Genomic DNA, 23,852 nt, shown 5'->3' on the forward strand with positions numbered 1-23,852 from the left:
GGATAGTCGGGATGAAAAGGTAAGGCAGAGTAGATCCAGTTCTTGTTCTGGTATGTCATCCTCAACCGCATCTTCAAAAGGCCAGTTTGGGACCGGGAAGTGGCTTGGATTGGCCAAAGCCCTGGCCTGAGGACAGGTGCAGCCTCTTCCTACTGCTCCAATTCCTCCTCTAGTAACTGTCCTGTCGTTCTGTTGTTAGCAGAACCACGGAGGAGGTTGTGGTCTAACGTGTTTCTGCTGAGAGGTGGGAATATGGAGGCCCAGCAATTTGAGGTGGCTCTTGAGTCTTTTAGGCTATGAATCCTTTTATCTGCCTTTTTGGAAAACAGATTCACACCTTCAAAGGGGAGGTCCTGAATGGTCTGTGGGACCTTGTATGGCAGACCTGAAACTTGGAGCCAAGAGCCCCTTCTCATGGCCACCCCTGTAACCATCACCCTGGAGGCTGCATCAGCTCTGTCTAGCACCACCTGCAAGGAAGCTCGGGAGATGAGCTTGCCCTCCTCGACCAAAGCCGAGAACTCGGAAGGGGAGTCTTGCGGCAGCAGCTCTGCAAATTTTGCCATTGCTTCACATGTATTATAGCAGTACCTGCAACAATGGCTTGCTGGTTTGAAATGTGGAGCTGCAACCTGCCTGTAGACTAGATCTTTCTACCGAAAAAGTCGAGTCTTTTCGCCTCCCTGTTCTTAGGGGAGGGTCCTTGGTAATCTTGCTGCTCGTGCTGGTTAACAGTGTCCACAACCAGGGAAATCAGGCGGCAGGTGCGAGGAAAGATGCTCATAACCCTTAGTTGGCACAAAGTAACGCCTTTCATTGCGCTTAGCTTTTGGGGGGCAACAAGGCTGGGGTCTACCATAAAGTTTTGGTTGTGGCAGATGTAATTTTGATAAGAGGCAGGGCAATGAGTGCGGGTCTGGAGGGCGCGAGGATGTGCACCATGGGATCCGCGTCCTTGATTACCTCCCCCACCTGAATGCCCAGGCCTGGGCAACTCGCCACAGCAACTGCTGCAACATCCAGTTATCTTCCAGAGCTGGAGCTATAGGGTCACCACCAGTGCCTCACCTGGTGAGGAGGAGGAAGAAGCCCCCATAAAGGGTGGCTGTTCCCTCCCCTCGGTGCCCAAGTTCCCATGACTCCTGGGGATCCCAGGCTGGAGCCGACCTGGACGGTGCCGTGCCCCTAGGTGCCAAGACAGAGGACTCCCATACCAGGCTGCACTGCAGGCATTGCTGCCGATGGTGCCGGCGACGGTGCCGCAGCCGACAGCGTCGATGTACTTGGTGGTGGTGCCTCCATAGCTGGCTGTGGTGCCTGGGAGATCGCAGGTCCCTGAGGGGTGGGAGGTTGAAACGGAAGTAGTCAAGGCTCCAGATGTTGCTGCCGAGCGTTACCTTTGGCTCTGTCCCTGGCTCTGATAGAAGGCCCAGGGCATCCAGAAGGGCCACAGTTTCAGGTTCTGCCACTGCAGAGGCCACGGTGCCAGGTGAGTTCGTCTCTCCCGCCGTGACCTGGACCGCCTGCTACTACTTGTGTCGGAGCGATAGGAGTCAGACTCTGACTCCGAGGTCTCCAAAAAGGAAGACCACAGAGATGCTGCACTGCGTGGTGCTGAGCGTCAGGAACTAGGGGACCGACTGGGCTCTCGTTCCCGAACGACTGGCATCAGAGCGCTGTGGAGAAGGCGAGCACCGGGACAGCATAGTTGGTTTCCCTCTTGACTGTACTGCGAGGCGGACTAGTGCTGTCAACGCTGGCCGCGTGTCCCTCCTTGGAGGTGAGAATGGCGCCATGAGGCACAACAAGTCCTGAGCTGCATTAAAGGCCTCCGGGGTCGATTGGAGCTGCAGCTGCTGACTCCTGAGGTCCGGCAAGCAGGGTGGGGCCGGAGTCAACCGCCCTTCCGGGGCAGGAATTGACACGGCCCTCATCGGCCATGTGGAGCTGTGGCCCAACTGGGGTCTCTCAGTCACTGGCTCCTTAGATTTGGCCAGGGAAGAACAATCCCTCTCTGGCTTCTTTTTCTTCTGAGGCACTGGCAATTGAGACTGGTGCCTACCTGACGAATGGACGTGGGAGGAGCCATGACAGTGCCGAGAGTCTTGGGAAGAGTCCTTTCTCGGCACCGGTTCCCACTCTTTACCAAGAAGGTGGTGCTGGGCGCGGGGTCTCTGGGTCTGAATGGGGGCAAAGAGCTGCCTCCATGAACAGAACTTTGAGCCGCTGTTCCCTCTCTTTCGAAGTTATGGGGTGAAACTCACAGCAAATTCTGCAGCAGTCCTTTTGGTGACCCTCACCTAGGCACCCTAAACATGCAGGGTGTGGATCGTTTTTTGGCCTGCGCTTAAAGCAGACCTCACACTTTTTGAATCCCGGGGACCACAGCATACCATGGCTCCGGGTATCGGGGGGGGGGAGGGAGACGGGAGGGGGACGGGAGGGAACCCCCAACAAACTAACTATAACAACAACTACTAACTACAGATAACAGGTAATACAAAGAAAGGCGCTTGCTAAAGCAAGGGCTATGGGATGTTACAGCTAACGGTCACTAGCGGTAAGAAGGAACTAAGGGGGTTGCGGTTTGGCAGGACTCTATACTGAGTACCACGACGGTGCGACTCCAGGGGGCACCCAGGCCGACCTGACAGATGCTGCTATGGGAAAAAAACTTCTGCCTGCCGTGCACGTGCGTACACCCCCTAATTGGAATGGACATGAACAAGCACTCGAAGAACCCAGTTGCTCCCCCGACAACCGCTATAAAAATAAAATTAATAGGTATGTCCACCATTAGGCATGTCTAATGACTGGTCTGAGGAAAAAGCTTTAACCAAACCTAGGTTTGGATCCTTCCACAGCATCTGGTCAAGCTTCCACTCTGCTGAACCAGATGCCATGTGGGAATATGAATCAAAAGAACTTCCTGGGAAACTTTAAAAAGAGTCCTCCAACCTTGAAAAGTTGTTGTTTATGAACTCATCCTCGCCACACTGATAACATATTAAAAAGTGCGTGTGTCTACTGAAACAAATAACAATTACTAAATAAACTACTAGTATTGATTACAACTCTGTTTGGCTACAGCCTTCAACTTAGACAATATTAATTTCAAACCCCACATTAAGGAAACAATAGATCACAAATTTCAACACAGAAATCAGGAAATTCAGAAGCTATATGTCTTTTCTCTCAAGCTATCCAGTAATTGTAATGACTATCAGCAGTCTGAATCCTAAAGTAAAGAGGCGGAAGAACACGAACAATGAATCACAGATGAACACCAACAAGCCTATTTCCTCTAATCAGAGTGCTTCCAAGACAATACGACAATTCCAGGACAGCAGGCCCTCTCCAAATCGAGGAAAGGTAGGATGAGAGAAAATGACTATGATAAACAGAAATGATCAGAAATTATCAGTAATTTTCCTTTGCCAGATGTGTCTCTTCTCTCATTCTACCCAGCACCTGACAGCAAACATCACAAGCAATGAAACAGAGCAGGAGATAGGGTTACTTTATTGTGCTGCTTGAAGCACGTTCTGGCCAAAGGAACTGTCCCCTGAAGCACACCAGTTCCACTAATAATGGCAAATGAAGGCATATTTATATGACCACGTAGCTGCCATGCAGATTTTAGAGATGGACAGCTCAGTTCTTTCAGCCACAGAGATGAATGTAACATAACGGGAGCTCTGTATGGGATCCAAAGCCACACAGACGCTCTTAGAGTTTTGCAGAAGAAGATTCTGAGTGAAGATCGTGCTCCTTAGCGTCCTGAAGAGGGAAGTTGATGGCTGTGGGAATTCTTTTTCCCCCCCAATAACCAGGTCTAGAGGAGGAAGAGGAGGGATAAGAGTGCTGAGGGAGAAGGTTCTTGAGCAAGAAGCGCTCCTTTAGTTACCCTTACCTAGCTGTTCTCCAAATAGCTTCCTACCCTTGTAGGAAAAGTCTGTGATGTACTCAGTGCAGCCTTCCTGCTCCAAACACAGATATAGCAGCTGCTGTAGCAAGTGAGGGGGTTCCTTCTAAATCTATGAGCCTATCAAAGGCAGCATTAAACAGGAAGAAGGCAGACTAGATAGAATCCATAAGAAAACCAAGAATCTCACCAGCTAGGTTAAGAGAAGGGGACACTAGGATGGAGACATTCTCCTTCTCTAGAGCCCAGAATACAATGCCAAATGAGTGAAATCAACAGCTAGGACCTACTGGGCACTGCAATGGGAAAGGTTGGCCGCCTTGTCTGTGGAGACTATAGAATATGTCGGCAAAGTACATTTTCAGAGAGACAAGAGGCGGCATCTACGTTGGGAAGAATAAATATTTTATCCTTTGTGACCTGGAGCATTTTCTGGAGCCAGGAGATCACTTGTTTACTTGATCCCACTCCTCAGAATAACCTCTAGGATTGCTGCATGGCGAGATATTACCTCTTCAGTCTCGAAGGGAGAGAGAACCCTTTGAAAAGTTTACTCCTTGGCTAGTTTATTGGAGCATCTAACCCCCTCACAGAAGGGGCCCTCAGAGTAAGGGGCTCTAGGAAGGATATTCTCATCCAGGAGGGCAGCAATATCTTTGTTTGGGATCAAGGTCTGGATGCTGGTCTTGGATCTGCTGTGTTTACTGTTAGTCCAAGTAGGGGTCAGGCAAGTGGGACAGGTCAGTGATAGGATTAGAGATAGAAATCAGATACCTCCAAAGATTTTGGGAAGGTAGCAAAAATGGCAGGTTTCTTACTAGGCATTTGATCCAGGTCAGGGGAAACAGCAACAGAAACATGGAGAGGAGGAGGAACCACAGACTGGAGAATGGATCTGGTCTGTTCACACTGGCTCTGGGAAATGCCCTGCATGCCTGCTCGAGGGAAAGAAAGCTCCCCAAACCAATAAGCCCAAGGGGGTGCCATGAAAGAGGCCGGCTGACCCATGCTGCTGAAGGAACAGCAGCAGTGGGTGATGAAGAAATGGTTAATGGTTTGCCGAGGAGAGTGCTGCAGGCTGCATTGCTTCAGACAGGAAGTCGGAAGGAGAAATGGATTCCTCCCACCAATGCAAAACCAAACTACAAGGCAAGGAGTAGGCAAACATAGAGATGGGTCTGAAAAAACCTAGTGGCCCTCACAAAAAAAAAAAAAAAGGCAAAAATACCTGCTAAGATGCTACAAAGCCCAAGGAGTTGGTTTTCTGGTGCTGCTTGTAGACAATGCAGAGGAAGAGGGGCTGCTAGCAAACCTGGAGATCCACCTGATTACCCACTCCCTGAAGAGGGTTTCCCACTGAATCTCCAGTGTCCCAGTCCTCGGAAAGAGAATGGCAGCGACTGTGGAAGGAGGTTGGTAGAAGGGGCTTGCTGCTGAATCACTGGCTGGACCCCGGGGGGCTAGAGCCTTGCCCAACAAGGTGCAGGTTCTGAGATAGAAAACCTTAGCTGCCTCAACTCTCCGTGTGTTCTTTCTTTCTTGAGTAACAATCCGTGTGTTCTAACCTCTTCTTCTCCTTCCTCTTTTCCTCTTAATCTTAGGGCTAAAAGTCAAAAGAATCAGGGTGCAAGAAGCTAGAAGCCCATGCTTCCTGTTTCTAGGATGTGGGTAGGCTGCTGCTTATATACTAGCACTGACTTCCAGTTCTTTCGTCTCCTTGCTTCCTAATGGAGATTCACCTTGCCATCACTCATTAGTGTTGCCACTAAGAGGTTGGTAGGATGGGAGAAGAGACATCTGACAAAATAAGTATATAAAACATACGTGTTCACACAATGCTTTTACATTCATAGTTAGTACAATCAGCTTATTTTTACAACTTCAAGCTTACCAGGGGTTTTCATGAAACCAGTGACTACTAAAAACATACATTAATAAGTGGTTTATCAAATGCTTGGTTTCATTAAAATATAGCTTACCTCTTCTTCATCTATATGAGATCGCCCCAGAGGATGAAGTTCAACAACTCTCCAGCTACAAATTGGAGAAGGGTAGTTAATACAGGATTAGCCAAATTGAACTTTTTATCACTTCAGCAGTGGAATGAGATTGTCCTGTTCTCATTAAATAGCACAATGCTGCAGTATTTATGCTGCAATTTTTGTAAGGGAATGTCAATATTTAAGTAAAATGATTTTAATTTAAATAAAAATCATGAAAATGTGTCTTCTAACATTAGGTTCTAGAAAATCTTTCTTTAAAAAAAATACAGAATCTGAGCTCCTTAACATTGTCCTGTTAATATTATTTTAAGCCTTTAAACAAAAACAGCCTGAAACACAAGTCAAAGATTTGCAGATAAAAGGACCAGGCACTGCTAATTTAGATGACTTACTCATTATTTAGTTTAACGAAAACTTGCTTAAGCTGTTCCAAGAATCAAAGGATCTATGTGTTTTAAACAAGTATAGAGAACCAGATATCAGAAATAATGGGGTTATGCTACATAAAAAAGTTAAATTCAATTAATAAAATCAGAATTTTTAAAAAAACATACAGGTATGTGTTTTTCTGTGTATGTTATTGGGAGGTTGCTTTTTTCTGCTGAACTAAGAAATTAAAAAAAAAGATAATCTCCAACTAACTACAGAGAGAGAGAGAGAATCTTCTTAAAACACATTTGTGTCTGCAATGAGTACTAGAATCAAGGTTAGAGAAAAACATTCCTCTTTATTTTTACAGTCTGCTTACTCTGGGCATCAGACATTGTGTGCAGTCTGACCATTTCCCTTGGATTGTCAGTCAATCTTCCCCACTGCTGGGGGGTTCTTTCATGCAACGGGGGGAAAGGAGGAACTTTTATGAAAACAGAAAACAATATCAGTTGGGTGCAAAGAGCGTGAAATGAGCATACCTTGGAGTAAGGATTTCTTTGTATTGCAGCTTCTCCAATTTAGAGGGAGCAACCAGTGACATAGGAATAACAATGTTGTCTATATCATAGGAGCTCTCACTTCTCAGTCTCCGTCTAGAGTTATGCTGTATAACAATACAGAAGAGTCATTAGCTTAATGATAATAGCTGCATGTTAACTCTAAGACAATAGAACTAACAATTTTTTTGTACATTTAACAGATAGACAAACGCAGAGTGGCTTTTTAGAATGACATTTTCAAAAGTACTCAGTTTTGGACTAACTCTGTTCCCATTGAAGTCAATGGAAGTTTTAACACTGATTTCACAATTACAGTTAATACTGAGCACCACTGTTGACAATCCCACTCTTGATAGCTATATTCTTCATAATATACTGGAGGCATTCTAGGATAAATCTACTAACCTATAACCTGACCACTACACAGATGTTCTTGTACTTGATAAAAATAAGAATTCCAAGAGGTCAGAGCCTAAATGCAGTATATGAAATGAATTTATCAATATACAGTAATCTAGATGGAAAATATTTGTCTGGAAATCTGCAGAAATCCCTTTGTAGGGATAAGAGGATGCTGAACTCAGCGTTTTCCTCTTTGGGGCTATCCAACCTCTTCTCTCAAGTGTGTGGACTGACTTTTCTGGATTACAGTAGGCGGTTTGGGTTTAAAACATGATTCAATCTAAATTATAGAGCTTTCTGTTTTCAACTGAAAAAGCGTGTTTCAGAATAAATCACTTTCATTCAATCTGGTAAAGGAAAGAAGTTCTCACTAGATGCAGATGTGTAAAAGACTCAGTCAAGGAAAGAAATTCAATAGAATTTGCATTACCCAAACTGCGGAGGGAACATCACTTAGGTTTCGATTATCAGATACAGTATTTGTAAACTGTAAGTCTTCATATTTCTGTCCTACAGAATTCCAAAGTTCCAAAGCACTGAAACCTGAACACTTCTAGGGTGAAATTCTGTCACTGTAATAAATGGGAAGTTTGGCATTGATTTCAATGGGGCCTGGATGTCACCACCACTTTAGCAGAGGCTTTGCTAGTAGTTCAGTAAATAGGAGTTTGAAATAGTCATTGTTTGGTAAATCAAGATGCAACAGGATAAAGTACCACAATTGTATTTACATTGCCAGCCAATACTGTGTAGGTCCATCAGGAGGTAGCATTATAAAAGCCTCCAGTCACAGTTTCAGTGGGGACTTAAATCATAATTCATTTAATTAGTTTTAAATGCAGGGTTTTTTAAAAAACTCTCATTGATAAACTACAGAGGGGTAGCCGTGTTAGTCTGGATCTGTAAAAGTGTCAAAGAGTCCTGTGGCACCTTATAGACTAACAGACGTATTGGAGCATGGGCTTTCGTGGGTGAATACCCACTTCGTCGGATGCACGTAGTGGAAACCGTCGGACGCATGTAGTTCCACTACGTGCATCCGACGAAGTGGGTATTCACCCACGAAAGCCCAGGCTCCAATACGTCTGTTAGTCTATACGGTGCCACAGGACTCTTTGACGCTTTTATTGATAAACTAATTCATGGTCTGTGAAATACTTGTCTTTGAGAATGCACTTCTATGTTTTAGAACATTCCCTTCCCAATACAGACGAGTAATCTCACTCTAATTAGGCATGTGTAAAACTGCGTAAAGCAAAGTACAATGTGAAAGGCTTGTATTTTTTATTTACTAATTTGTACAACTCTCTGGTGAAGTTTTAATTAATCCATCAATATATTCATTTTTCATTTACCTGTGATGATGTGTTTTGGGTAGATCTAGACATCAGATTGACATGGGTCACGGCAGTAAAATCGTTATGGGATTCTGGTTCTGCATGTCGAAAGGAAAAAGCTTCAAACCTACTATTACTTTCTCCTGCCACAAAAAGATTTGGAAAAAAAAAAAATTACGTTAAATATTACGTCTATTACGTTAAAAATATTCCCGATGTAGCAGCAAATGAGGCCTTTTCTGAAAGCCCACAGCTGAACACATGAGATTTCATGAACACCTAACAACCAGCTGTAAAAATAATCACTTACACGGCTCTATCCATCACAAATTCACCTCCATCACTATTGTCTCACAAAAACTCTCTCTCTAGTTCAAGGGGGTAATTCAGTCTCATCGTGTCAGATCCTGCCTCCTTTACAGAAGCTACCGGACTACGTACAACCAACAATAATCAGGTTTGTGGCAATAATCTTGGCCACCACCTGAATAGAGAGTGTAACCTTCCCTGACTGGGCAGCATATCACGTAGCCATGAGAGTCCCCAATCAGCTTTTCCATACCCAACAGCTTTTTCCTGACTGAGAGCTAAGTGGAATTGGCAGCAAAGATGACAAAGGCAAAGTCAGTTTTCTCACTCGCAAGTCTGATTTCCCATAAAGTGGATTCAATGTTCTAGACAAATAATAATCTATGGGTAATTTTTATTCAATCCCAGTGAATATAGCCCCTCCTGCAATTTTGTTTGGACTCTAAAAGCAAACCACCATTGTTCCCAATTCTCTCTTCTCCCAACTTAAAGGAAGAAAAGAGAATCCCATACTAACCTAAACATATTTAGAACACTAACTAAATATAAAGAGGGTCTGTCAAGAGCAGTGGATCCAATGCGGGAGAAAGAGGTAACAGACCCTAGATAAAGCATCGTAATGCACAGCGTGGGTAAAGTATATGAACTCTCATCTCATAAGCAACTCTGCAACTCCCTGGCACAGAGTATTTTATTTTTGGCCTTACTCACCAGGCTGCTGACCTTCCTCATGGATAATTTCTCCTAGACAGAGCCCAAATTAGGAATACATATATAGCACTAATGAGCTAGAGCAGAGGTGGGCAAATTACAGCCCGCAGGCCACATCCGGCCACGGGACCGTCCTGGCCAGCCCTTGAGCTCCGGGCCGGGGAGGCTAGTCCCCAGCCCCTCCCCCGCAGCCTCAGCTCACCATGCCACCAGCGCAGGAGGGGGCTGCAGTGCGGGTGCAGGGGAGAGCAGGGAGGGAGTCTCACCTGCAGCCTCAGGGGAGCAGGCGGGCAGTGCGGGTGGCGGGAGCGTGGCAAACGCGGGCGGAGGACTCAGGAGGAGCACCGAGCGGCCGTGCAGCCAGCCGGAGAGAAGCGGCACTTTGAAGGGGAAACCGCCGCTTCTCTCCAGCTGTGCAGCTGCCCCTGCTCCTCCTGAGTCCTCCGCCCATGTTCGCAGGGCCGCATTCTGAAAGGGGCTTTAGAGGGAGGGTTGGATAGGGGGTGGGGTCCTGGGGGGCCTGTCAGGGGGTGGGGGTGTGGATAGGGGTCGGGGCAGTCAGGGAGCTGGGGGGTTGGATGGGGGCAGGGTCCCAGGGGGGCGGTTGGGGGCAGGGGACAAGGAGCGGGCGGGGGGGGGGGTGGATGGGTCTGGGATTCTGAGGGGGGCGGGAAGTGGGAGAGGGAGGATAGGGTTAGGGTTTGGGGAGGCACAGCCTTCCCTAAATACAGTTCCCGGCCCTCCGTACAGTTTTGGAACCCCGATGTGGCCCTCAGACCAAAAAGTTTGCCCACCACTGAGCTAGAGCTTCTGCTGCTATGTACAAATGTATTGCATAGCAGCATGCTGGCACCAGGAAATTGCAATCCTGATGGTATCATCTTTTTTTTTTTTGTAAACAAAAATCTCAATGAAATTGTCAGAACCTCACAGAATTTGCTCTCTAAAAGGTTTATACTGTCAAGCTGTACCTTTCTTTAAGTGCTATTACTACAATCATAGGAATTGCCATGTTCATAATAGGGTGCGAGTAGTTCAGATTGTTGTTTTCAGAGTGCATTACAGTGCGCTTGTCTACACTGAGTCTCCCGGACATGTTGCTCAGCCACCTACCCTTGTTGGATCCTTCTGAAGTTCCTCATTCTTCTTTCTAGTCTCAACTACTCAAAACAATTTGGTGTCATCCGCAAATGTTGTCATTTCATTGCTCCTCCATATTAATGGATATATTATACAATACTGGTCTTACTTTCGAACCCTGAGTCCTCCATTATTACTATTCTTCCATACTGAAAATTTTGTTTCGGTCTCTAATCCAAATTTTACTCCTTAACTGCTTTTCCTCTTACCCCGTGACTTAGTTTTCTTAAGTTTCTTGTGAAGAAGTTTGTGAATGTTTTTCTCAACTTCCAAATACATTATATCCATCTATTTTCCTTTATCCACTGTGCAGTTGAATTTTGAGAGATTGGCGAGACACTATTTTCCTTTACAGAGGTTGTGCTGAATCCCTATATGGTCATATTCACCAAGGTGCTTTACAGAATTCTATCTTTAACTGCTGTTACAATTAACTTAGTGCAGTCTATAACTACCTATCATGATCACCACTAGCACCTTCTTAAAAACACTGGTTACCCACCATCCCTATTAAGAGTCTTGTCCACAATTCTTACATTTAACAGTTTAAAAAGAAGCCAGACTCAGGAACCACAGCATACAATAAATGAAACATAGCTTACTGAGTTCAGAAATAGTCAATGTTTGGCTGAGTGTATGATTTACAAATTTATTCACAGTCTGTTTCACGGAGAATTATTAAAAAAAAAAAACATAATAAAAACCACACTACCTAGTATTACACAAATGCAATTGTATGGCTAAGCAATTTCCTTAAGGAGTATTCTAACAATGAAAAACAGAAGCATGTCCAGTTTTGTAATCACACTAAGTACAATTGGGGTGAGAAGTGTCGGGGGGATGGAAGAAATAAAAACAAGCAGAAAATGGCATGCCTTAAATGGTGTGCATTTATTTTTTGCATAGTGCATCATAAGCCTATTTCTCACAACCCTGTAAAATACAATTTCATAAAGTTGTCCATCCATTTATCTGAAGAAACAATTTAGAATAATGTGTGAGGCCCAATGATAAAAGGGTATCTTCAGAAAGGGCAGTAGTTTATATACTCTTATTTTTCCCTTACCTATCGCTGTCTCACTTAGGTGCCTTTTCTTTCTTCCCTCGGACAACTGTTCAGATGTTCCTGATGCTGCTTGAGGTTTGGAATTAAGTAAATAGCCACTGCTCCATTGTTTGAGAGAAGCACTATGTTGATGAAATTCTGCAACATTTGCAAAGTTTCAGATTCATTTTCATTAGATGCAACTTACAGCCAAGCTCACTTTACAAACAATAATGAAAGAGCTACAGGTACTTATAATCAGAAACATACCAAATAAATAGTTTAACAATCTCTGATATGTGTAGACACAAAAAATTCAAACCATGGGGGCCAAATTCACCTCTCAGTTATACTGATGCAATCATATTGACCAACTGATTTACCCTAGTGTAACAGAGGAGCATCTGGCCCTTTGTGTCTTTTTTTGCTCGTAACAGTACTACAGCAAGGGTTAATTCCCATTTCAGCTAGTGTTAACTCATCTTTCTAAAAGGACCATTTATATGTAAGCAGTTAGAGATATAAGAACAGCTTTAATACCAAGCACAGGGCAAAAAGCAGTTAAGGTGGAAGAGGCGCAATATATGGTACAGTGGAGATAAGGGATATGATGTAAGGCAGATTTCCTGCAGAATGCAATACTTTACCAGCCCACAGAACTCCCGTAAAACCGCCTTATTACAGCTGCTGCTGCTACCTTTTTATGCCATACATATGTCATTTTATTAGGCTTTTCAATACACACAGTCATTTTTCCTTTATCTCGACAAAGTCTAACCAACAACTAATAACTACTAGGCAGCTGACCAGCTGATTAACCAAAGAAATTGTTTACATAGTAAAAGAAGGAAAAATCAATAGCTTTAAGTAACAGACAAACTCACTTAAAATAATTAGTCATGCCCTGATTCAACAAGGTACTTAAACAGTCCCATTGACTTCACTTATGCATTTAAGTACTTTACTGTATCAATGCCTTCATTTTTAACTCTTCCAGCACACTGACATCTCCAAGTAGTGCAAGGATTCTGGGGATGGTCCATACCCCTTATTTTTGTTCTGCTGTAATTGTATCAGGTTAAAAGTTGATATAGTTAAAGCAATACTCAGTGTGGACACAGTTATACTTGTATGAAGGTGCTTATATCAGCATTAGCTTATTCCCATTCAGGAATAAGTTAATAAGAATATGCTATATCTCTATACACACCTTCATACTGGTAAAAGGCATCAGTGTTAGGGGACTGTACTACCTTGCCCAGTTTCTAAACCAATATAGTTATAGCGTTACAAAAACAGTGTTTAAATAAGCCCGCAGCGACCATTTGGAGGGGTTTGTTATGAAGTTTCTGAGCTCATTCTGACTGCAGCAAGCAGCACCTCTTAATGAGAGCAATCAGCAACAGGACTATGGGTTATTTCCAAGTAGTTTCTACATAATTTGCTTAGCAAGGATTTAGTGAATTAGATGAGTCAACAGCATACTGGTGTGAAACACCTTTTGGCACTGGTTGGTTTTATATTCTCATAAATACAATATATTGGATGGAAACATATGGGCCTGGTGGCATTACAGCTTTGGCCACTTTCCAACACTGGGTGGACCATTTCAATCTCTTGGGTAGCCCCCTCACGAATTCTTGGGAACTGGTGCAGAAGGCCAAAGAAAAGGAGAACCAGGTGTGTTTATGCAGGTCCAATGGTGCTCACACCCAACTATCAGGAGGAATTACACCTGTTATTCCAGCTCATAATTAGAAATAACAAGAAGGGAGAACTGTGCAGCAGCCTCAAACCCTGTACAGGTTGCAGGATAGAAGATTTTACCTCCCCATTCCCTTCACACTTCTCCCACATAAAACCCAGCTATTTGGAATCTAGGTGAGTAGGATGAGTTTCTCCCTCGATTCCTCATTACCTCCTCCTAACTCCATTGCTTGTTATTCTCCCCAATAACTAGTCTTGTGATCTGTTCCGATTGTAAGCTCTGTTGTGGATGCTAGCCATGTAGTGAGTAAAAGCATGATCCCTGCCCATCTAAAAACACTAAACAATATTTAAGGCAGCATCCAGTAATACAAAAAGAAAGTGCTGAGAAACTAGCTAAAAAAGAAATCTTGTACTCATTAAAATATTTTGCATCACATACCACTGGATGGAGACATTTTAAACTCTACCCCTAGTGCTGAGGTGTCAGCAGGATCTCCTTTGATCTTGTCCTCCTTCAACAATGTTTCAAAATATATATGAAGAGGAATATCTATAAAACAAAGGAAGAGATATATACATCTGAGACAGTCAGCCAGCTGTAGACCCAGGAGTTATACATTGGTATTACATTTCTGGAAAATCTATTTATACAGTCTGTGTTATATTCTGTACAAACAGCATTGCTGGCTCGAGCCCACAAGCTCACAAAGAGTGATGGTGGGGCAGCCCTGACATAGCTGACTGGCTGCACATGCTGGACAATGTCTTCAGATAGCGAAACTGGAGAGGGGCCAAGGGGATGTATTTAAAAAAGGACAAAAGTGAAGCTTGACTATGAGCAGCAGCAACAGAGACATTTTTGGAGAACTGAAATATTAGCTCTCTGGCACACCCAGTCATGAATATGCGGGACGAATGGCTGGAGGGAGTGGGGAGAGAGACTCAGAAAGTAAGAAGTGAAAGATGCAGACATGGACTCTTATGTGAAGTTATTCCTGACAATCTTTCATCTCTGTCCACACAGAATGTGTCTTCCCTGCCAAAAAAGTGTGTGTTTGTTTTTAACAGTGGGATAACTAACATGCATTAGCTATGCCCCTGTGAAATCCTAGTGGAGACCAGGCACCTGTAATTTTTACTGTGCGGTAGACAAGTGACATCAACACTGTGCCCCCTGCCTGTGGCTGACCTCACCTAGCCACCCTGCAGCAGTAAAAATTACAGGTGCTTGGTCTGCATTAGAATCTTAAGCACACCAATTATCCCACTGTAAAAAAAAAACAAAACAAAAAAGAACCCACCCTACCTGATTTTAGCAGTGAAGACAAAGCCATAAAGAAACAAGCCAGAAGGTGAGGGAATCGTAGGCTAACATGACCCAAAGCACTCCAATGCTCTGACAGCTTGTTTAGCATTGAAAGTTAAATCAGATTAATTTAAAGCACAACAGCTATTCCTGAATAATTCCATGCGTAGGTACTCTTATTCCAGAATAAGACTGTCCACACAAGAAGTTATTCGGGAATAGCTATTCCAGAACATCTCCATGTGTAGACAAGCCCTCGAGAATATGGTGTGGATGTATGGCCGCATCTGCACCCACTGGTGCTCAAAAAGTCAGTGCTATGGAGAGCACACGTTGCACTTTTATTTTGTGATCTGCAAAAGCCTCAAGCTAGCCATCTGTATAGAATTATTTGGTATTTTTGAAAACTGTTATTGCTGAATGCCTTGCGGTAATTTCAAGGTAGGTGCCCTATTTCTGTCTCTAACAAAGAAGGCAACAGGGAACTCTGACTTGCTTCCTGGGGGAGACTTAGTCTACAAAGTATCTCAAGTGCTTGGGAATTTAGCCATCGTAAAAAGGCAGAAGGACGTACAAAACAGGTCTCTGTTTGAAAAGCCCCTCAGGAAACAAATTTATAAAAAGGGAGCAAAGAGAGGAATGAAGACTTTTTATGCTTGGAATAAAGGAAGGTAAAGAGTCAAGGGAGGTAAATTTGGCAGCTGGGAAATCAAGAAGAAAAATGAGACTAATTTTAAGGGCCAAAGGCTGGACAATAATTTTCCAACATTTACATACCATCTTAATCTCAAGTGTCTTGGAGATCTGCAAATACAAAAATCTTTCTACAAACAATTTTTGCTAACCAAAAAGAACAGCTTATTTCAGTAATTGGTACTGATCTAAGTAAGTTCTTTGTCACAGGATTAATGGGGACCTGCAAAAGATTTTTTTTTAATTGGGCCTGTACATTTTCTGCTTCTTTATGTAGTATAAAAATGCCAGAAAGGTTTGGTTTTTTACCCTAGAAATATACCTGATTTTATATATATTTTTAATCTTAGAACTATTATGACTATCTTCTCTGCTTGTTTTGGGGGGTGAAGAGGGAGAGAAGGTGAGAGGATCACCTGGATGTCTTAGAGATTGTGAATATGTACTCCCACACTGTACTTAAAAGGATAAGGATATCTCCTCCAGTTTATTCACAGGCTCTGGGCACAATCAGCACATACCACGTTCAGATTCTCCTTCAAGATTTGTTCCATGCAAGCCTGAAACTGCCAGTTGTCTAGTACACATATACATGGATGTCTATATGCCTAAGGTATCCTGCAGCCACTGACAAATATTTGGTAAATATCTATGTTGCTGTAGATTTGCTGAGGACAAGACTCCGTATAGCAATGACTGTTACCTATCCAAAAGCAAATATCTTTTGGTAAGCCAGTCCAACTGCATTATCTTATTTGGTTGCCTACAAAATGGGAAAAGACCATCACCACCTTCTCCTTGCCTTCTGTTCTGTTAAGCAACTTTTTTAAGGGCTCCCATTCTTAAGACGGAATCCACCTCTGCTCTGAGCAGTGTCTTATGAGAGAGATCTCTGAAAAGGGATATATAAATGGACTTGGGAGGCAACACAGAGGAGAATTAGGCCACACAGCTGAACTGTATAATCTCAAGCATGCAGTGATCCATTGTATTTCCACTATATGCTGCTAGGACATAAATCAAACGGTCCCCAAAGAAGGAGGGCCAGGAAAGTAGACAAAATAAGCTCCTGGCAATACTTCAGATGTGAGGCCTGCCAGATACAGAAGGTGTACATACAGCAGATACTGTAGCCTAGCCTCTGTTTAAGTGCTTTTCTTCATTCTGTCTCATGATGGGGGAGGCTGAAATTTCTGGAAAGGAGAGAAGAAAGTCCTCAGAAGAAAGGTGTTGTCTTTGGTATCAGAATGAGTATAATGCAACATCCATCCCTCTTTGTCTGTTCAGGCTGAGTAAGCCCCAGTGGCCTTGTAGTAATCAAATGTCCTTCATTTTCTCTATTTTTATGCTGAACAGATCATCTTCTTAAAAAAGGGAAGCTTTTCAGTTTGAGACAAATGCTCTTTTCTATCTTCTTATGCTCTTCAGGGAGCTGGTCTATCATTAGAAGCATCCGCTCTAGAGGTCAGGAATACAGGAAGGGCTAGAGAGACTTTCAGAACCAAACACTGACAGAACTAAGACTCCCTAATACATTCCCCATGTCCATGACGTTGTCTTCTCATCTTTAGTAGGGTGGTGCACAGTCCTCAAAAGCATAAGATTCCTCAGCATTTTAATTTAATTCAATCTTATTCTTAAAATGGAAGAGAATGAGCCTCACTCTGGAAAGAATGGTCCTGGACTGGGAGGTCTCAGGGACAGACCCAAGGAGCTCCCAGCCTCACGTTCAAGCGTCTGTGCTTGGGGAGCCCTCAACACCAACAGAGTCCCTGCACTGGCTCGTTTTGGTCTAGAAGCACCTTTCCTTTCGGCTGGAGAAGTTTCCAGGCCAAATTAAAGCAGTGAGAATATAAATCCATCTCCAGGAACTCGAAGGGGCATGATGCACACTCAGAGACCCACAGATAGATTGGGTGTAACCAGAGTCAAATCAGCCATGACACTTGTAGTGCTAAGTCAGGGTCAAAGATGTTTTTCTGCACAACAGTGCAGAAAGGCCAGTAAAACATTCATTTTAAAGAAAGTCTCTGAACTCCTAGAACATTCAAAAAATTAAAAAAACTTAACTACAGAACCACCAGAAAAAAAAACACTTGAGAAAAAAGCAAAACAAGTAAAGCTCTTTGGACATGGAATGAAAGGCCTGTGACCAAAGCTAGCCATGTAAACAAAAGGAAATGAGATGGCTGGAACTGCATGGCCCTTTTGACAGGCTCAGCCCCAAACATTCAGTTCCAAGAGAAGGTACTTGTGATTTCAATAGGCTTTGTTTTCTTGAAGGGTCATGGATTTCTTTGATGCCACAATGCATATTCTTCATATGGGAATATACAGAGGCAATTTCTGAAGTAATACCATTTCTAACATCAACATTACCTTGGCCACATTGCAGATATGTAGTATTTTTTTACTTCAATTCTCCTGGTTTAAGTGTTAAATATATAGCATTACATATACTTTAATGAGCAATGCAATTGAATTAGTGTCCCTGTCAGAGCACACCAGCTTTGAATTTCCTGACTGATTTTTTCTACACCAACTTAAAATGTTGCATTTACAATATCAGTATTTCATACATTTATCTTAAAGGGACCTCATCACCTGAAACCTACTCAATTAAAAACATTAAAAATTAGTTTTAAGCTCTGCACATGTCCAAGATCCCCCAATGAGTTTTTTTGCTTTTACAATCAAGTCTGTCTTACATTTTTTAAAAGAAACATATCTCATCTGTCATTGCATGAAAGACCTACATAACCAACAAGGTGAATTGACCAGCTGTGCAAGAGAAATAATTAAACACTAAATGCTATCAAGCGTACAAAATAAATGAACTAAAAAAGGAGAAAAATATTTTTCCCTCTAGTGTTTTTCAGTTGTAATTATCTTAATTGCTACACGCATCTATAATAGATGCAATATTTTAGAAAGCAGGATGAAATTTTAAGTTGACCACGTCCCTTTAAATTATACTAAGGGCATTTGTCAGAGCACCTTTTGGCAAGTAATAAACAAGCAAGAAGTATTTCTTTTAAGAGGTTCGTTCATAGCCAAAGCTTTAAACATTTATAAAAATTAAGTCAGACCATAAATTTTAGGATTTTTACAATACAACTGCCTGTTCTGTTGGGGAATTGGATGTCTTACCTGAGGGGAATGATAACACAGGATGAAGAGAGGAGTCCACCTCCGATATATGTTGTTGTACTATTCTGGATGTTGCACCATGCTCAGAACTGCTCCAAATGGAGGCTGGAGCCATGCAAGGCATCTGTGTATTATATGGAAACGAGGCATCTTTAGACAGCAAAGCCTGCAAGGATATTACAGAAACATCATCTGAAATGTTCATTTTCCCTTTTTTCACTTTCTAAAACTGGGCCAAAGCGATAGATATTTTAGTGAGAGTAACGACTCAATGCTATGTAAATCAGAAGTGTTCTCACATAAACTTCGATTCGCATAGAAGTGATAAATATCTACTGTCTGGAAAAGTGACTGTGGACTGTGTATACCATATCTGAATGAAAAATTCATTTGCTTCATTTGGAGCTAGGAAAGAATATAGAGTAGCAGCATTTTATTTCCAAAGTAGTTTCCAAGTCAGAAGGTAATTGTCCCCAACCAATACGAAAAATGTGGTACTCCCTATGAACAAGAAACAAAAAAGCCAGTATTCCAGTTAATTTTCTAGTCAGGCACAACAAACAAGATCGGTACATACAAAGAAAATATTTTTGCCATTATAATACCAAACTAGACATCTTTCACTCAGCTTGGTACCTGTACATCTCCATACATTATTGAACTCTTACACAGAAACCCAATCATACATAAAGTTAACAACATTAAAAATTGATTTGAGCATGCCATACATTTACATAAAGTCCCACAGAGGAAAGCAAAGTTTCTGCCTCATAGAAACTACAATCTAAGATAGATAGCACAAACAAACAAAAAAAAAACCCAACACAATACATGGGAATAATGCAGGAAAGAGATGCAGTGGGGAGTAATGAAGAGGAGAATGTAGAAGGAATTTCTGGGAGGAGTGATCTGAAAGAAGATGACAGGGGGCGGAGGTTTTGACAAACAAGAAGATAACTGGATGATGCAAAACTATATGCTGAAAGCAGGAAGAAATGAGAGCAAAGGGGGAAAGATTATACTGAGCTTTGAAAGCAAGGATGAAGATCTTGAATCTGATAGGATGTCTCATAGGCCAACACTTCAAAGGACCTGGGAGCAGTGGCAGAGGAAGACAACTTAACTACAAGAGATGTCTATGCTTCATAAAAACATTTCATATAAAATACAATGCTGAAAATGACATGAACAGTACTAACAGATACAAAAGCTGAAGTTTCTGTCTTTCTCCTCACTAGTTGAAAGTTTCACACACTCTCCATTTTCAAGTTGTCCAAAATGGCTCTTAGCAATTTTAACATTCCAGACAATAAAGTCTGTCCTTCAGGAGAACATTGCATGAGAGGGAAGGGAGGGGAACAGGAACAGTATGGATACTTTATGGCCTCCTGCAACAGCAGCTTATTTAAATAGGACTATTTCCCTTCCCGTGCATTATGACTTCGCCTTAATAATCAATAGCAGTAATGGGCATATATGAATTCTTTGTTTTCTTAACAAGTATCTTCGTGATGTGAATGACAAACAAATAGCCTGACTTTGTTGACACGTGTCAGATGACCAAATGAACAAAAAAGGGTACATCTGTAATTTTAACTTCCCCTTCTTCCTAGATTCAGAAAGTAGCAGTCCCCATAAAAACTCCCTGCTTCCTGCCTTATGAGACGTTCCAACATGCATTCTGCTGATGACATCAACACTCTCATTCATCAGTGGTGAAGCACTGATTCTATCTATAGCGTAAAATAAATCCATTTCCTTCCCCCCACCTCCAACAATGGTTCTTATAAGTGACTCCAATATTCTTATTTAAGGAGTAAAGTAAAATGTTTGGAGACCACTCAGTATTAAATAAAAATGTTTTTCTTTTCTCTCCATTAACAGATTCCCTACTCCAGTATTGATCATAGGGACTTCTACACTAATCAGCATAGTGCATGGTAGGGTTTTAGAGCAGAGGGGGATCTCTGATTGCTTGGGATTACATTTTGCAGGTTTGTTCAAAGGAAGTCATTATGATATTTTTTCTGGTAAAATATAATTTATGATTATAGCCAGGTTCCTCCAGCCATGTGCATCCATGTTCAACTTTAAACATGAGCAGTCCCATTGAAGTCAGTGGGACTATTCATATGTTTAAAATTAAGCATGCACATTAAGTGTTGGCAGGATTGGGGTCTTTGTTTGGACATTTCACAAATCTTACTAAGGGTGGTCCTTGAAGACAGACAGACAGACAGACAGACAGAAAGAAGTAACACATTTCTGAACACCATAAGCAAACTTGAATGGCTCACAGGAAGCCACTTTGACTTTTATTTTTAAAACTGCACAAAAATAAGTGACCTGCTCCGTACTTACAGCTTATACCAACATAGCTGTATCAGTCAGGGGTGTGAAAAAAACACACCTCCTAGTGACCTAGCTATGTTGACAAACCCCCTAGTGTAGAGGCAGCTGTGCTGATAGAAAAGTGCTTCTGTAGGCATAGCTAATATCATTCGGGGAGGTAGTATTTCCACACTAGCAGAAAAACTGCCACTGAAGTATGTCACCTCTACTGTAGAGGGCTATGCCGACATAACTATGCTAACATAGCCTCTGTAGCATAGTTATAGTCTGTGTTTCCTTTAGAGACTAGTACCTTTCTAAAAAGCCAATACAATCTCTTGGATATGTATTTTTCAAACTGCTGTATCAGCCTATTTACTTGAGAAACCTAAATGACTCCAATGAGAAATCAATCAAATCTTTCTGGTAAATTACAAAACTTTCACTTGAGATCTATTTTTCTTTAACCATTAATCATTGGGCGGAAACAAACCCCAGAAAATACACAGATAAGGCTGACATCTTTAAAATCTAGAGTTTCAGTCTTGACTTTGAATTTCCTGCTTTTAAATCAGTTTGTTCCCCAACCTTATTTAGGACATATTGTGAAGTTAGTTAAGTCTGCTTTTTCACCTACTTTGAAATGCATGCAGTGTGGTCAGAAATATCGTTTCAATTCTAAATCTAGTTAAAAATTGTAATTAAATTTACAAGCAGTGGCTAAAGGATTTTTATGTTTTTGCTCATGTTCTCTGCAGTAAGTCAACTAAAGAGACTCTATTCCCAAATTAGTGTTCAGATCTTTCAATGTAATTGTACACAAACAAGGAAGTAAGAAAAACAAACAACCCTATATTAGCCAATTTGTAATTCAAGAGAAAATAATGATCAACACATGCAAAAGAAGAATATCTGCTAGGAAGAGAGATTTTATTTTCAAACTCCTAAGAAGGTTACTACAAACAATGAAGAGCTGAGAAGAATCTGACCTTGCACTGTTAGGAATGTCTGCTATTACAGCTGGTTGAAAAATTTCTGACAGAACAGTTTTCTGTTGGAAAAGGCTGATTTAACTAAAACAGAAATGTCTTGCAGGAACTTATTGATTCTGTTGAAATTTTTGATGAGAAATTACCTAAGTGGTTTGTTTCAAACTTTCATTGAAGCATTTTAACTGTATTGATAAGGTTCAAAAAAAAGCGCGTCAACACTATCAAAATGAAACTTTTTGATAATGTTTCAATATTTCTGAAATAACTTTGGGGGGAATTTTCATTCAATGGGAAATTTTGACTTTTCCGTTACAATTCAGGACAAAAGGAAATTACAAAAAAATTTCCCACACAATGAAAATTCGGAGTATTGACCAGCTCTATCCATTATCCACACTGAATACAGAGCTCCAACAATTGACAAGTGGTTCATAAAACCTTGGGACATTCTCCATAAAGAATCTAAATGGCCTTAGAAGAGAGATATCTACAGCAATCTTTTATAGAGAAAACATCCATGGAAACTCAATTTCTTTATCAGCTTCTCCCCCAAAGAGCTTGCCTATCTCTAAACTTATCCCCCCCCCCCCGCCCTTTTTTTTCTCCCTTGAAAGTGCCTATGAAATCTGAGGTATAATGTCATTCCTAGTATAAATTTAATAACAAGAGTACATGATTGTGTTAATTATAAGGAGATACAGTGTATTTAGAAGGAACACAATTTTTTTCTGTTCTTCAGAGTCTATGAAAACTAAAGAAGATGCTTATAGAATGACAAGACAAGTATCAGAAGTTTATTTTATTTTAAACTACAAGGGGAAAGTACACCCAAAGGAAAAGCCAATTCTCTAAACATTACCCATGAATTCTAATCTACTCATCCAACAATTTATCTTCAGCACTGTTTGACTCTGCTGCAGAAGAAATCAGAAAGGGCAAGCAGAAACTATTCCCAAATTCAAAACACATCCAGAGCCAACAAGATTATTTGTAGCTTGTTAGTGTGATAAACTGATGATGAATCATTCAGCAAGTAAGATTACTGCCTTTGTTCTGGGAGGATTATAAACTGAACAATGTTGCTTAAATGCCAGTTATATTAAGAAAGGGAAGAAAGCTTATTACAAGGAAGAGCGACATAAATTTAGTGCACAATCTTTTGCATTTCAAGTTTTGAAATTCTGAAGTGAATACTAATCAGAATCAGTATATGAAACAAAAAAATCCAACAGCGAAATGTGCTAAGACGTTTCTGAGCAATTCTTGGAAGTGAGCCTAAATGTAATAAAATAGCACTGAGCTCTGTGGTTACAACCAATTGGCCAAAATTCAGCTCTCAGTTACACCAATGTAAATCTGGAGTCAATCCAATGAGTCAATGGAGTTACCTCAAATAAACTCCATATACTAGATGGCAGGTCTGCTTGAGATTATGCTTGTGAGGAGCCTGGACACAGCTGAAAAGAAAACGCTTCCTCAGAGATGCAATCCAAAATGAAAATCTAGTTGAAAATCTGAAGGAAGAGGATGCCTACTCACTACAGATATCCAGATTAAAGCCTACACATAAGCAATCAGTAGTCAGCTAGAAATCAGGGACTTTGATATGGAACTGACAAATTATCCTGTTGCGAAGTTGCCACATTTCAAAATGGGATGCTAGCAGCCCCAATTAAGCACCAAACAAATTGCAAGAATTGTTTTTCTGTCTTTTTTGTCAGGACTGATTTATGCATTCATATAGGCAGAGTTTAAGTGGACTTTTTGGTGAATTGTCATTGATTTGTTCATTATACATTTTTTGCTTTAATAATAGAGCCTAGTGTCACGATCGGATCATTTGTCTGTCTGTTGGCCTCTCCTCCA

The 23,852-nt window shown here is 41.7% G+C and overlaps 1 protein-coding gene across 7 annotated transcripts in view; it reads right to left on the reverse strand.

The window, feature by feature from the left end:
• KANSL1L (KAT8 regulatory NSL complex subunit 1 like) overlaps positions 1-23,852 on the reverse strand; it is a 94,704-nt gene that overhangs the window by 7,399 nt on the left and 63,453 nt on the right. For 5 of the 7 annotated variants that reach the window (XR_005227424.2, XR_006284710.1, XR_006284711.1 and 2 more), the window contains 6 exons: positions 18,664-18,829; positions 13,954-14,064; positions 11,826-11,963; positions 8,618-8,742; positions 6,840-6,964; positions 5,905-5,959 (listed from right to left, as the gene is read on the reverse strand). Coding sequence is in view for 2 of the 7 variants with exons in the window: in XM_037913037.2 (XP_037768965.1) it covers positions 5,905-5,959; positions 6,840-6,964; positions 8,618-8,742; positions 11,826-11,963; positions 13,954-14,064; positions 18,664-18,829 (720 nt within the window). In the remaining 5 variants the exon portion in view is untranslated. The remainder of the gene's footprint in view (positions 1-5,904; positions 5,960-6,839; positions 6,965-8,617; positions 8,743-11,825; positions 11,964-13,953; positions 14,065-18,663; positions 18,830-23,852) is intronic. The other 2 variants (XR_005227425.2, XR_006284709.1) reach the window with 1 other exon arrangement.

This window comes from Chelonia mydas, chromosome 11 (assembly GCF_015237465.2).
Source record: "Chelonia mydas isolate rCheMyd1 chromosome 11, rCheMyd1.pri.v2, whole genome shotgun sequence".
Taxonomy (NCBI): Eukaryota; Metazoa; Chordata; order Testudines; family Cheloniidae; genus Chelonia; species Chelonia mydas.